At 46.1% G+C, this 12,089-nt stretch overlaps 1 protein-coding gene across 2 annotated transcripts in view; it reads right to left on the reverse strand.

Moving 5' to 3' along the window:
- Positions 1-9,534: 9,534 nt before the first annotated feature.
- PITPNB (phosphatidylinositol transfer protein beta) overlaps positions 9,535-12,089 on the reverse strand; it is a 67,911-nt gene continuing 65,356 nt past the window's right edge. For both annotated transcript variants that reach the window (XM_001172543.6, XM_063807639.1), the window contains one exon: positions 9,535-11,528. In XM_001172543.6, coding sequence (XP_001172543.1) covers positions 11,478-11,528 — 51 coding nt within the window. In that variant the 3' untranslated portion in view covers positions 9,535-11,477. The remainder of the gene's footprint in view (positions 11,529-12,089) is intronic.

The following is a 12,089-nucleotide window of genomic DNA, read 5'->3' on the forward strand; positions in this document are numbered from 1 at the left end:
GCCCCCAATCTAAGGGGTTCTACAGGAGGTGGGGCTTTCAGTGCTAAGACCAGGACAGTCCTGGGCAAAGTGTGGTGGTTGGTGCCCCCTAGACCCAAGAGTCTCTATTTTTAACACACTCTCCAGTTGATTCAGACACAGGGAATCTGCAGGGCCAGGTCAGGACAGAGAGGAAGCCCTGAGTTCTCATCTTCCCTGGGACAGACTCTGAAATCCAGAGGAGTTTGTGCAGGCAAGGCTGGCTGGCAAAGGATGGGTAATCCAGGCAGAGGGGGCAGCCAAGGCCCCCCGGAGTAAAAGTGCTGGTGAGGTCTAAGACCCCAGATCTGCTCACCTAGATCTGCTTCAGAGCATTCCCAGCACAGCAGGCCAGTGCAAGGAGAAGTAGAAATTAAAAAGGATTTGATGAGCCTGAGTGGAGAGGTCCGAGCTTGCCCATACTGCCAGGCCAAATTTCCCTGCAGCCCCCAGCTGGGCACAGCTGAGCTATGGCTTCCGTGAGCTGCAGGATATTTGGAATAAAGGCTCAACCTTGGAAAAGTATTAATGAAAATGTCACAGGCACTAAAGTCAAAGCAGATGTGAAGCCAGCTACACGGGCAGACATAACTGATAAGAAACAGCCCAGGAGAGAACAAAACCTCTTGAGATTAGGTCAAGGGCAGACAAAAAAAAAAAAAAAAATGACATCCGGGGGTCCCCCATGGCAACTCAGAAGAACACTGTCGCGCCTATGGAACAAGCTGACATTTTTGTGCTGCTGTGTTATATATTGACATCCCAACAGGGCAGCGTTCAGAGGCCTCCACATCAGCAAATAAATATTACGTCTCCATCTTCAGCTAAGCAGAGCTGTGGTGCATTCCTATTACTTCATGTGGATTAACCATCTGGAAGTTGAATCAAGCCACAGAGTAAAGAATGAGATCCAATTTTGCATTCACCAAAATAAGCCGTACTAGTCTCAATTTATGGCAGATGGTTATGCAGTCTCAGCGGGCCAAAAAATCTCTCTGCAAAAGAATAAAGTTTATGCCAATTACTGTAATAGGAAACAGCACAACAACTGTGTGGGGTTGACTAAGATCGCAGATATTGCCGTACAGCTCATAAACTGCGGGGGGCCAGGGGAACTATGGGGACCCAGTTAATTCATTAAGATAACGCGAGAGAAATCAGGAGCAGAGTTTGTCATAAAACAGAAATATTTCCCTGCAAAGGATGGGAGGGAATCGAGGTAGAGTGGCTCCTATCTGGGTGGGGCCTGGGTCATGCTGCAGGCAGGGCCAGGGAAATGGTTAATGGTCACAGGGAGGCTGCCTGGTGACCAGTGGGAAAGGTATAGGAAGAGAGCCGTTAAACTCTGGGCTTCTCCACTCCATTCATTCAAAACAGGTCTGTTGAGCACGGGCTAGTCTGTGGCAGGCAATGGGCAGGCCTCGAGCCTACCGTGGCCAGTGCCCTGCACTCCTGGGATCTGGCCTTAAGGAGCTCCCAGCTTGGTGCCCAGGAGGGAGGCTGGTCGAGTCGGAAGGTCCAGGGAGGCTTCTTGGAGGACAGGGCCCTGGGGCTGAGGATGAAGGATGAAGAGGAGGGAAAAGGGCTCTGGGCCTACAGGACACACTGTGGGCTTTGGTCTCAGAGAACCTGGAAGAAGGCTATCCTGGCTGCAGCCTGGTGGTGAGGGGCAACAGCTAGGCAAAGATGGAGAGGGTGGCTGGGCCTCTTGGGCCCAGAGAGGTTTGTCTGTGTCCTGAAATCAAAGATGGAATGATATGCTCTCTCTTCCTTTTGGATAGGGATCTTTGGCTACAGGAGCTCTTGACTCTTTGCAGCTGAGAGAAGCTTTTAAAAATTTTTTACTTTTATTTTGAAACAGGGTCTCACTGTTGCCCAGGCTGGAGTACAGGGGTGTAATCTTGGCTCACTGCAGCCTCAACCTCCTGGGCTCAAGCTATCCTCCCACCTCAGCCTCCTGAGTAACTGGGACTACAGGTGTGTACCACCACACCTAGCTAATGTTTTATTATTATTATTTTTTTGTAGAGATGGGGGTCTTGCTATGTTGCCTAGGCTGGTCTCGAACTCTCAGGCTCAAGTGATCCTCCCGTCTCAGCCTCTCATAGGGTTGATATTACAGGCATGGGCCCGGCCTGAGAGCAGCTTCCTGACCTATGTGTGCTCAAGGAGATGGGAGGGCAGTAACTCCTCACTCCCCAGGGTGCTGTCATGATGGAATGAGGCACTATAGCACAGAGGAGGGATTCACTCTTTCTCCATCATCCTGCCTGAGGAAAGCACTGCCCGTGAGCTCCTGGCCAGCACCTCCTGGGATAACGGCTTCCATATAACCTGTTCCCCACCCCCACCCTGGGAACTTTCGTGCCCTGCTAGGACTCAAGTGGGAGGGTTTAGGCAGTTGGTCTGGGACACATCAGGTTTCAAAACAAGGTTGCCCATTTCCTATACAATGTTGGTTCAGCTCTCGTATTTGTTTTTAAATGAATGCTGACATTTGGGGTTCACGATAGGGTGACCAACTGTTCCAGTTCCCCCAGGAATGTACTGGTTTTAGCACCAAAAGTCCAGCCTTCCAGGAAACCCTCTATCCTGGGCAAACCAGAATGGCTGGTCACCCTCACTGAATAACAGACCAATCAAGAGGCAACCCCAGTGTTGCAGAGATTTCCACGCATCACTGTGGCCAGGCCTGTCGCACAGCCACATTCTGTGTTGGTATAATGACCTCGAGTTCCACCAGCAGGACACTGAGGCTCAGGGGGACTGCGACCACTTGGGGGCCTGTTGCTTGGTAAGTGGAGGCAGTGGGCTTGGAATGCAGGTGTTGGATGCTAAAACCCCAGCAGCAACGTCAGTCACGACCACCGAGCTGCACATTCTTGAGATAGGTTGACAAGTAATGGCACGAAGCTCTTCCCAATCAACAGCAATCCCACTGTTCCTTGCTTGGCCAGAGGTCTCTTCCCTGTTCCCATGAAGGCCTGAGCAGACAGAGGCCATCTCCTCTTGGTGGCCCGGAGCCAGGCTGGGACTGGCTGCCTAGTCACCCACAGAGTCCCCCTCCTGCCCACCCCCCCCATCCCCAAGGATACTGGATGCCCTGCGGCATAACCTGCGGGGACAGCAGACCAACGTGGAGAGTGAATCGCAGGGCAAGTGGGAGAAGCCCCCGCCTGAGGCAGGGAGCTCCCCACCAGGAATGCAGGAGCTGACCTCAATCGCACAAGTGGAAAATCTGAGCCTGTCGGGTTGGAAGAGGCCGGGAGGAATCCTGAAATACAGCCCCCACCCCCACATGGGCTTTCTGGCACGCACCGTGCGGAGGAAGGGGAGTGAGCTCATGGGCCATGAGATGCCAAACCGAAAAAATCTGATCCCCAGTGTTAGAAGGCACCGCTGGACAGTCACATATAGAAAGGGTTCTTGAGGCCTCGTGTCTTACAAAAAGTTTTAGTAAGATTCTCTTGTCAAGTAAAACACTGAAGACAGTTCTGGGGGTAAGGGAGGCGTCTACCCACGATCCCCCCACGCTAACAAAACCACCACAGAGGCTCCCTTCTGGATGCTGGCAGGCCGGGAGACTTCCTGCCTGGCCATGGCAGGAGAGGGAGGGCAGGTATTCTGATTTCTCACCCTGCTGCAGCACAGTTCCTGTCTCTGCATTTCATTATCATTAAACCTTGCCCTCCAAGTACTCCGAGGCGGCTTACAATAGGAGGCATGGATACAGGAGACCTGAAACCCTCAAGCCTCCCAGCACCATTGCAAAAACCAAGGATGAGGGGTGGGAAGGGGGAATGAGGAGTTATGACAGAAAGCCTTGCCTGAGGAGGGTGTCTCGGTTGGATGTAAAATGCAACATGGTGGTTCCTGACACCAAGACTGAGGGGATGCTCAACACTGTCTAGGAAGAAATGTTTTCTTGGTTCTGGGAAGAATCAGCCATGGAAGTTTACTCCTAAGGGGTGTTTGGGAGCCTAGGGTGTCCATAATAGAATTTTTGTCATTAGGGTCACCCCTTGCTGAATGCCACAAGCATGGCGCTTTGCAGTTCTCAAAGACAAGGCAGCAGGATGAGCACCTCTGGAGTGGCCCCTGGATGACAGCCCTGGCTCCACCACTTTTAGTAGTAAAATCTGGGGCAAAATATATTAATCTGCGCCTCAGATTCCTCAAGCATAAAAGGATAGTGACAGCACCCACTTCATAGGGTGATTATGAAGATTAGAGGCCAATTATGTGCTGTACCTGACTTACAGTAGGTGCTAGCTATTAAGTGCTGGTTGGTACTGCTATTATTGTTTGCAATCTGATATGTTAAGAGGAATAACCATGAAAAGAATCTTAAAGCAGGGGTTTGGGAAACTGTGGCCCTTGAGCCAAATCTGGCCTGCTGCCTGTTTGTGTGAAGTTCTGTTGAAACAGCCATGCCCATTTAGGTAATGTCTATGGTTATTTTCCCACTATAAAGGCAGCGTTGAGTAGTTCAGTTGCAACAGAGACTGTATGGCCCACGAAGCCAAAAATATGTACTATCCAGCCCTTTATAGAAAGTTTGCCGACCTCTGATTTAAGGGAATGAATGGATTGAGTGATGTCTATGCATGGCTGTTCTGGGCTTGATCCCGAACCTCCCTCCAGCCTCACTTGGGAGAAGTCTCTCGTCCTACACAGCACCTCCCTTAGAATGACACTGGGAGAGAAGACTATAGGACACATTGGGTGGGGAGCACTCGCAGCACCTCTTGGTAGGCTGAAAAGTTGTTTCAGGGACTCCCCGGGCCATGGGAAAGTGGAGACGGCGCTGACAACCTGGCATCAGTATTCTGGGCTGCAGAGAGCCAGCATGCAATGGGATGCCCGGAGGCGAAGCTTTTGTTTAGCACATACATTAATAAACACAGGAGGCCACTCCTTCGTTCCACTTCATGAACCTCCCTCAGTCTGGAGTGCAAGGCAATTCTGCTATCGACTGATTAGCAGGTGGTGTCAGAATATATAAGGGATCAACAAGGCGGAAGCATGTCATGGCAATTTACTGCTTCCTAGAAATCCAAGAAGTAAACAGATTCAACCCAAGGTGGAGTGTCACTGACTCGCAGAAACTCTGGGCTCATTTTCTAAGTAAAGGCCTGGCCTTAGCACATCCCATCAGAAGCCAAGACCCCAAGCCCAGGGTAAGGTGTTCATATAGGGAGTCGTATTTCAATCGTGGAAAAGGTACAGGATAGCTATGAGCCTTTTTATTTAGTTTAACAGCCACAGACAGCATTTTCTGGACAACAGATGTAGAGAGAAACTATGCCAGTTGAGAAGAGTTTAATCAGAATTATCTTCTTTTTTTTTCTTTTTTTGAGACAAGAGTCTTGCTCTGTCGCCCAGGCTGGAATGCAGTGGCGCCATCTCGGCTCACTGCAACCTCCTCTTCCAGGGTTCACACCATTCTCCTGCCTCAGTCTCCTGAGTAGCTGGGATTACAGGTACGTGCCACCACGCCCGGCTAATTTTTGTATTTTTAGTAGAGATGGGGTTTCATCATGTTGGTCAGGCTGGTCTCCAACTCCTGACTTTGTGATCTGCCCGCCTCGGCCTCCCAAAGTGTTGGGATTACAGGTGTGAGCCACTGCGCCCAGCCTATCTTCATTCTATTGCATACATCAACTGCTTTTGTTAACCCATCATAGCTCTGCCCTTCAGCTTTCTGTGCATATTGGTGGGGGATCAGGTGCTTAGAGCTATTTCTGTGGTCAATGTGCATGTTTAGGGCAGCGGAGAAATCAGTTTGATTCCTTCCACCTGTGACTGACCCTGTACAGGCAGTGAGACTGATGAGCCTCATTGGCTTCACTTTAAGAATGGCAGAAGGACACTGGCTTTGGCTGCAGTAGTTTTTTGGGCCTCAGGAAGTCATGCACGTGTTCCAGAAGGGGCACAGCACCAAAGCTAACTCTGGCAGAAACTGATTATACACACAATCCCCTAACCAAGGCTTGGCAAATGAGGCATGGCCTCTCCAGTCAAATCCAGCCTGCCATTTCTTTGTGTAAATAAAGTTTTACTAGAACAGGTACAGTGCTCATTTATGTGTCTTCTGTGGATGTTTCTGCATTGTGAGGGGAGAGCTGAATAATCTGTAGTAGACCATATGGCCCACAAAGCCTAAAATCTTTTACAGGAACTTTTCACACCCCACCCTAGATGAGAGGATGGTGCATCAGAGCATAGTTTGCATTGGACCAGGACATACAAAAGGGGCAGGATTTCAGTCATTTGGGGGTGTTTTTTAGACTTAGGGGCCAGTTAGGATTTCTGGCTTGGGCAGCACAGCCAGTGATACAGTTAACCAATAGTAAATGCAGACAGTACATTTTGGGGAAGGAGGAAGGACTAAAAAGAGTTTTGCTTTAGATTCGTTTAGTTTGCAGTCTCTGAAACCTCTGGTTTAGTTGCCTGGAAAGCAAGGAGGGAAATGCAGACTTGGAGCTCTCTCCTCTGTTCTCATCGAATTTTCTACAATCAGCTACCAAAACTACTACTTCCCACTGCTAGTTGGTAGGCTTCAATTCTGAGGGCAGAAGTTACATCTTCCTGACTTTTTGGTTATTAATCCCTCTGCTCGAACCCCAGGACTCAAAAGGGCAGCCTTGGCACAGGGAAGGCAGATATCTGTTATAGGTAAAAAGGAGCCATTTTCAGAGTCAGTTTCCATCAGGGAAAGTTACTTGGGGGCACAGCTGTGGCGCCTACCTCTAAGGAGCTCCCAAACTCTTTGGGACACAAAACACACAGAGATCTAAAGATGACATCTATTAACCAAAGCATAGTCCGTATGAGCCAAATGAGGGGTGTGGACTGCTGCAGAGGGAGTCATTCCAAGTTAAGGTCTCCTAGAGGAAGTGCCACTCGACGCCAGAGCTTTGAAGAATGGGTAGGGGAGAGAAGGCAGTCATCTCAATGATCTTCCAGGAAGAGAGAACGGGAATTCTCTTAGCAATTTACCCCGTCCTTTGAACAGAGAGCACACCAAACCCAAGCCACAGAAAGACAACTGGTAGATAAGTGATATTTTCTTTTCTTTTTTTTTTTTTTTTTGACAGAGTCTCACTCTGTTGCCCAGGCTGGAGTGCAGAGGCACAATCTTGGCTCACTGCAACCTCCACCTCCCGGGTTCAAGTGATTCTCCTGCCTCAGCCTCCCAAGTAGGTGGGACTACAGGTGCTCGCCACCATGCCTGGCTGTTTTTTGTTTTTTTGTTTTTTTTGGTATTTTTAGTAGAGACGGGGTTTCACTATGTTGGCCAGGCTGGTCTTGAACTCCTGACCTCATGATCCGCCCGCCTCGTCCTCCCAAAGTGCTGGGATTACAGGCATGAGCCACTGCGCCCAGCTGATAAGTGATATTTTCAAAGGCTCCCCACATGGGTTCCCCACAGGGTGGAGGGCACAGGTTTACACGAGCTGAATTTTTTCAAACCAGTCTTTCTAGCACAACAGAACTGACAAGAGATGAGAGTCCTGAAGACACAGTCTGGGTACAGTGAGAAGAGCCCAGAATGGAGGAAGCATTCTTTTTTCCTCTAGGGATAAATTTTAGTTCATGATTTAAGTCAATAGAAGAGAAAAATGTAAATGCCTGAGGAAATCATGAAGCAGCGATTCCTCCTAAGAGGCTGTAACCCCCACTGGGGAGTGTATATGATCTTGAAGGAGTGGGGGAAGTAAAAATGAGTCCTAAAATATTTTTAAAACAACAGATGCCTTCCAGTGGGGGCCCTTTTGGATGGAAGAAAGGGATGGCCACCAAAGCATCAGGTGTCCCAGCTGCTGAGTACTGCATTCAATATTTAGCCTGGCCTTGGAACTTCTGTGAGAGGCAGTTTTAGAAGAGCTGCAATCTCTGCTTTCCAGGGCAATCCGGCTGAAGAACCAGTTCTGAAGAGACCTGCTACGGCTTAATGTTTCCAAATCAGAAAACATAACCCCAAGTGACACTGGCACGGTTCCTGGGAAGCACTCCGGGTTGGCAGGATGTGCTCCAAGCTCAGCGGGACAACTTTTAACCTGTTCTCCAGCACTCCCTCTCCCTCCCAATCATGCAAAGTCCCAAATCCTAACATTGGCAGTAAGTCTAACTTGAAAACATTCCTTCTGTATCCACAGAACTCCACCTCGCAACATTCTATGGCTCTCACATGAGAGCTGAGGGTCTAAGAACAAAGAACATTCTCCTTCCAAATGAGCAAGAACAGGAAATCCCACATGGTGCCCTTGTCAACTAAGCTGCTGAGAGGTACAAAACAAATGTTAACAAATGTCTCTTATTTCCTGAGACAAGATTTGTGGAGGTTGGGCTGCAACACTTTCAATTTAGCAAGCTGAAGAGGGGACAGAAAGTTAAACTTTAAAAGCCAGGTGTTAGGTCCACAAAGACAAAAGATCCAAGTGATTTTAGATCATTTAGGAGGCCATTTGGTAAATGAATGAAACAGGAGGGAAGAAATCACCCCCGCTGTGCTAAAGGATATAGTGTCTCAAGTGACGCTGACCACCTTACAGCTGGGCATCATGGCCTCCAATTAGAGACAAAGAGTCCAAGACTCAGCCAGGAACCAGGAGGGCCCTGGGTGTGCCTAACCCCGCACTGCCCAAGGACTGGCACCCTAGGCTTCTTGGGTCCCAGCTGCCAGGCTGCCTTGGTGACTTTTGCTTTCTCATCTATACAATGAGGATGGTGTCTAAGATCTCTCTCAACCAACTCTCTACTCTTAATCACACTGCCTTGTAATTTACCTGTCCACATGTCTGTCTCCCACACTGGAATGTACACTGCTTTCATTCATCTTGGCAGAGAGACCCGAGTGCCCGCTGTATCCACGCTCAGATGGCCAAGTGCATGAATGATAGTGTCACCATAAACGCAAACACAATGTCTCAAACACAACACTAAGAAACTTACCTCAGAAAACAAACCACTAAGATATCCCAACATATAACATTATATATTAAATCCAACCATACAGCTGGCTACCTCTCCTTATGTTCAGCAGTTCTACAATATGAGCCAGAACCACAAGAATATGGTTGTGACACGCACAAAAAGAGCAGACTGGAAAGGACTAAATCCTAAAAGGAGAGGTAAAAGGTGACCACGCACCAAAAAGCCCTAATCTTCAAACAATCAGAAATAAAAGGCAAAATCCTAAGTGCTTTACAAATACGATGGGTTTTCCCTGTTTTCCCCTTTAAAAATAAATCTGAAAACCACTGAGACTAATAATATATAATCCTTTAGTTTACTGCTTAGCTTTTAAAGACAGAAAATTACTTAAGAAATCAAACGTAACCACTTAGAATGGCACAGGTACATTTCAAGAATAAGAATTTGCAATTAAAACAAAATAATTTTCCCAGACTGGTAGTGCTGCGAATTACAGAATTCATGAAAAACAGAGTAGTGGTCTGAGGTGTTTCAAACCAGACATGGCTCAGGGAAACAACCACTCAAGTACACAAGTGGCATTTTGTGATCAAATTTATTTTTTGTTTAAATTTCATTTACTTTGTTTTACTGTAATTTACACAAGAGACTGGCAAGTAAACTAGGTATTTTACATTCACCACACATTCCCTCAAATCTCCACAGTTGTTAGAAAAACATTAAAATCCATGCGCCGGGCTCTCATTTCCATGTGCGCCTAAGCTCCCAATGATACTACAGATGCCAGCGAGAGTTAAGTTCATTAAAAGGAGAGGGCTAGACTCTTTATTTCACAAAATTAGCAATAATCTTCCTCGCACCAAACACTTTGCAGACAATGATTATGCTCTGACAAAACCTATCTTACAACAGTGCCCAGAGAGTAAACATCAGTCTTTATCCTGAGTACACAAAGGATGTATGAAATGTGGGTTTTGTTGCTGAGGATAACAGGGTATTGCAATGCAGTAGTGATCCTACACATCCTTCCTTGTCTGATTCACTGAAATCACTCCAGTGGGGGAGGGATGCAGGACATGTGGGAAAACGAGGAGCAGGCAGGGCAGGACTGTCAGCAAATCAGATTACTAATGTGATTTGACTGCAGGGGTTGGCGTGTTTTAGGAGGGACAGGAGGTTAAAAAAGACAGTTTGTGACCTGAAGGCTTCAACAATAGAATTCTATTCAAGCTTCCAGGACTGACAGAGGAAAAACTGGATTCAGACAGAGAAAGCTGATAAAAATCTTACCTAGCTATTGTTCCTTCCTTTAAATAAAAAATAAAATAAAATAAAATAAAGTGGCAGCCGTCTCTGACCAGCACTCTCATGATGCCTATTCAGAATCTGTCCTGATGACGTCCTACTTGAGAGCACATCCCACAGTCGGATGTCCACCAGTCTCTTGGCGGGGCCTCCTCACCACACGCAGGCCAGACTCACACTGCATCTTAAACTGTTCCTATCTCAAAGTCACCATCTCCTCCTTGAAGTGTGTGTTCCCACAAGAAGAGCAAAATGTCATCACTAACTATATCCTATCATGTGAGCTCTGAGGAATCTAGACCATTTGCATAGTTTCCAAGCTGTAGTTACAGAAAACTGTCACCTTCAAAACAAGACTCCATGAAGTGCTATATTTCCAACTTTTCTACACAGCCTACAATCCTATTAAGACTAATTTCTTCATCAATGTGTTTGTCTAACAGGAGCCTGAAAATTGTCTAGTATTTATTATAAATCAGAAACCGTCATCTCCATTTCTGCTAGGTTTGATGTAGAAAAATATTTGAAATTTAAAATACAAAAATCCAATAAAAACCAGAAATTTTTTTAAAAGGATTTTTCCCTCAGGGCAAACTAGTAAAAACTGGCCTGTAACTTTGCTCCTTACTTTATATTGTCAAATTTGGCTACAAGATAATGACCATCCAGAAATAAATAGTTATAAATACATTCAGAGTTTACATCCCAGATTCATTAGAACACCAAAAAATTTTGAAGAAATTTTCTGTGGGAGTCTACTGCTTATGGGACTAAAAAAAAATTTATAACAGACTGACTTTAAAGAAGAGAAAAATAATAAAAGGCTATATATGTTGGTCCACAGCTTGACATTTATGAAACATACCAGCTAGTATTACATTGCAGTCAATTTGTCCATTAATGGTATTACTCTGATAATTATTAAAATCTGTTCCAGGTATATATATTGAAAATATTTTCTTTTGCATTCTTGCTGAAGATAGGTACAGTACTTTGGAGAAATTGTACTAATCCCTTCAGTATGTCTGTATGTACATATATACACAAGTGTGTGTATCTGGATCTGTAGCTCTACATGCGCTTTATATACAGCTACAGACATATGCACACATACATATATACACACGTGGTTGAGAACCTGTGCATGTGTGTGTATCATCACAAGCACACATCTGGGAAACGTCAACACTGCAAGATACTGGTCAGATTCTTCTTCACTCATCACTGGCTGCGCTTGTTCCCCTCACTTGACCTTGATTACGTAACTGTAAGAAAAGTGAAAGACAGTGCAAAATGTGTTAAAATACAGAGACAGGAAATGTTAGACAGCAGCTCGTCACACACACTCTCCAAATGCATCAAAACTTTTGGCAGAAAATGTACCCCAACTACTGCATCTTACAATTTTCATCTGTTCAAAAAGATTTTGGTCCTACTACTAATGCCACAATATATTGTCTCATCAGAGGGGAAAATAAAGTCGAGGCAGAAATAAATCACAAAAACGTAGGAGAGTTTAACAAAAGTAACAATAACTTAAATTTTTTTTTTTTTTAATGAACATGGAATTTAAAAGTGTTTGGGGGGAATCTTGGAAGAGTTACTTCATTCTCATTTGGCACAACTAGCTTTTCTCACAACTGAACATTTCATTCATCCCAATGTTCAAAAATTTAAGAGCAGGTAGCTCATGTGGGGCAGCAAAGAACCACAGTGGAGGGAGGGGAGTGCTACATCTCGTTCTCTTTATAATAAACATTATAGTTCAGTATAAACAAATGATGACAACATACTGTTGATTTTTGTTTACTCACACTGGTTTCAAT

This window comes from Pan troglodytes, chromosome 23 (genome assembly GCF_028858775.2).
Source record: "Pan troglodytes isolate AG18354 chromosome 23, NHGRI_mPanTro3-v2.0_pri, whole genome shotgun sequence".
NCBI classification, from domain to species: Eukaryota; Metazoa; Chordata; class Mammalia; order Primates; family Hominidae; genus Pan; species Pan troglodytes.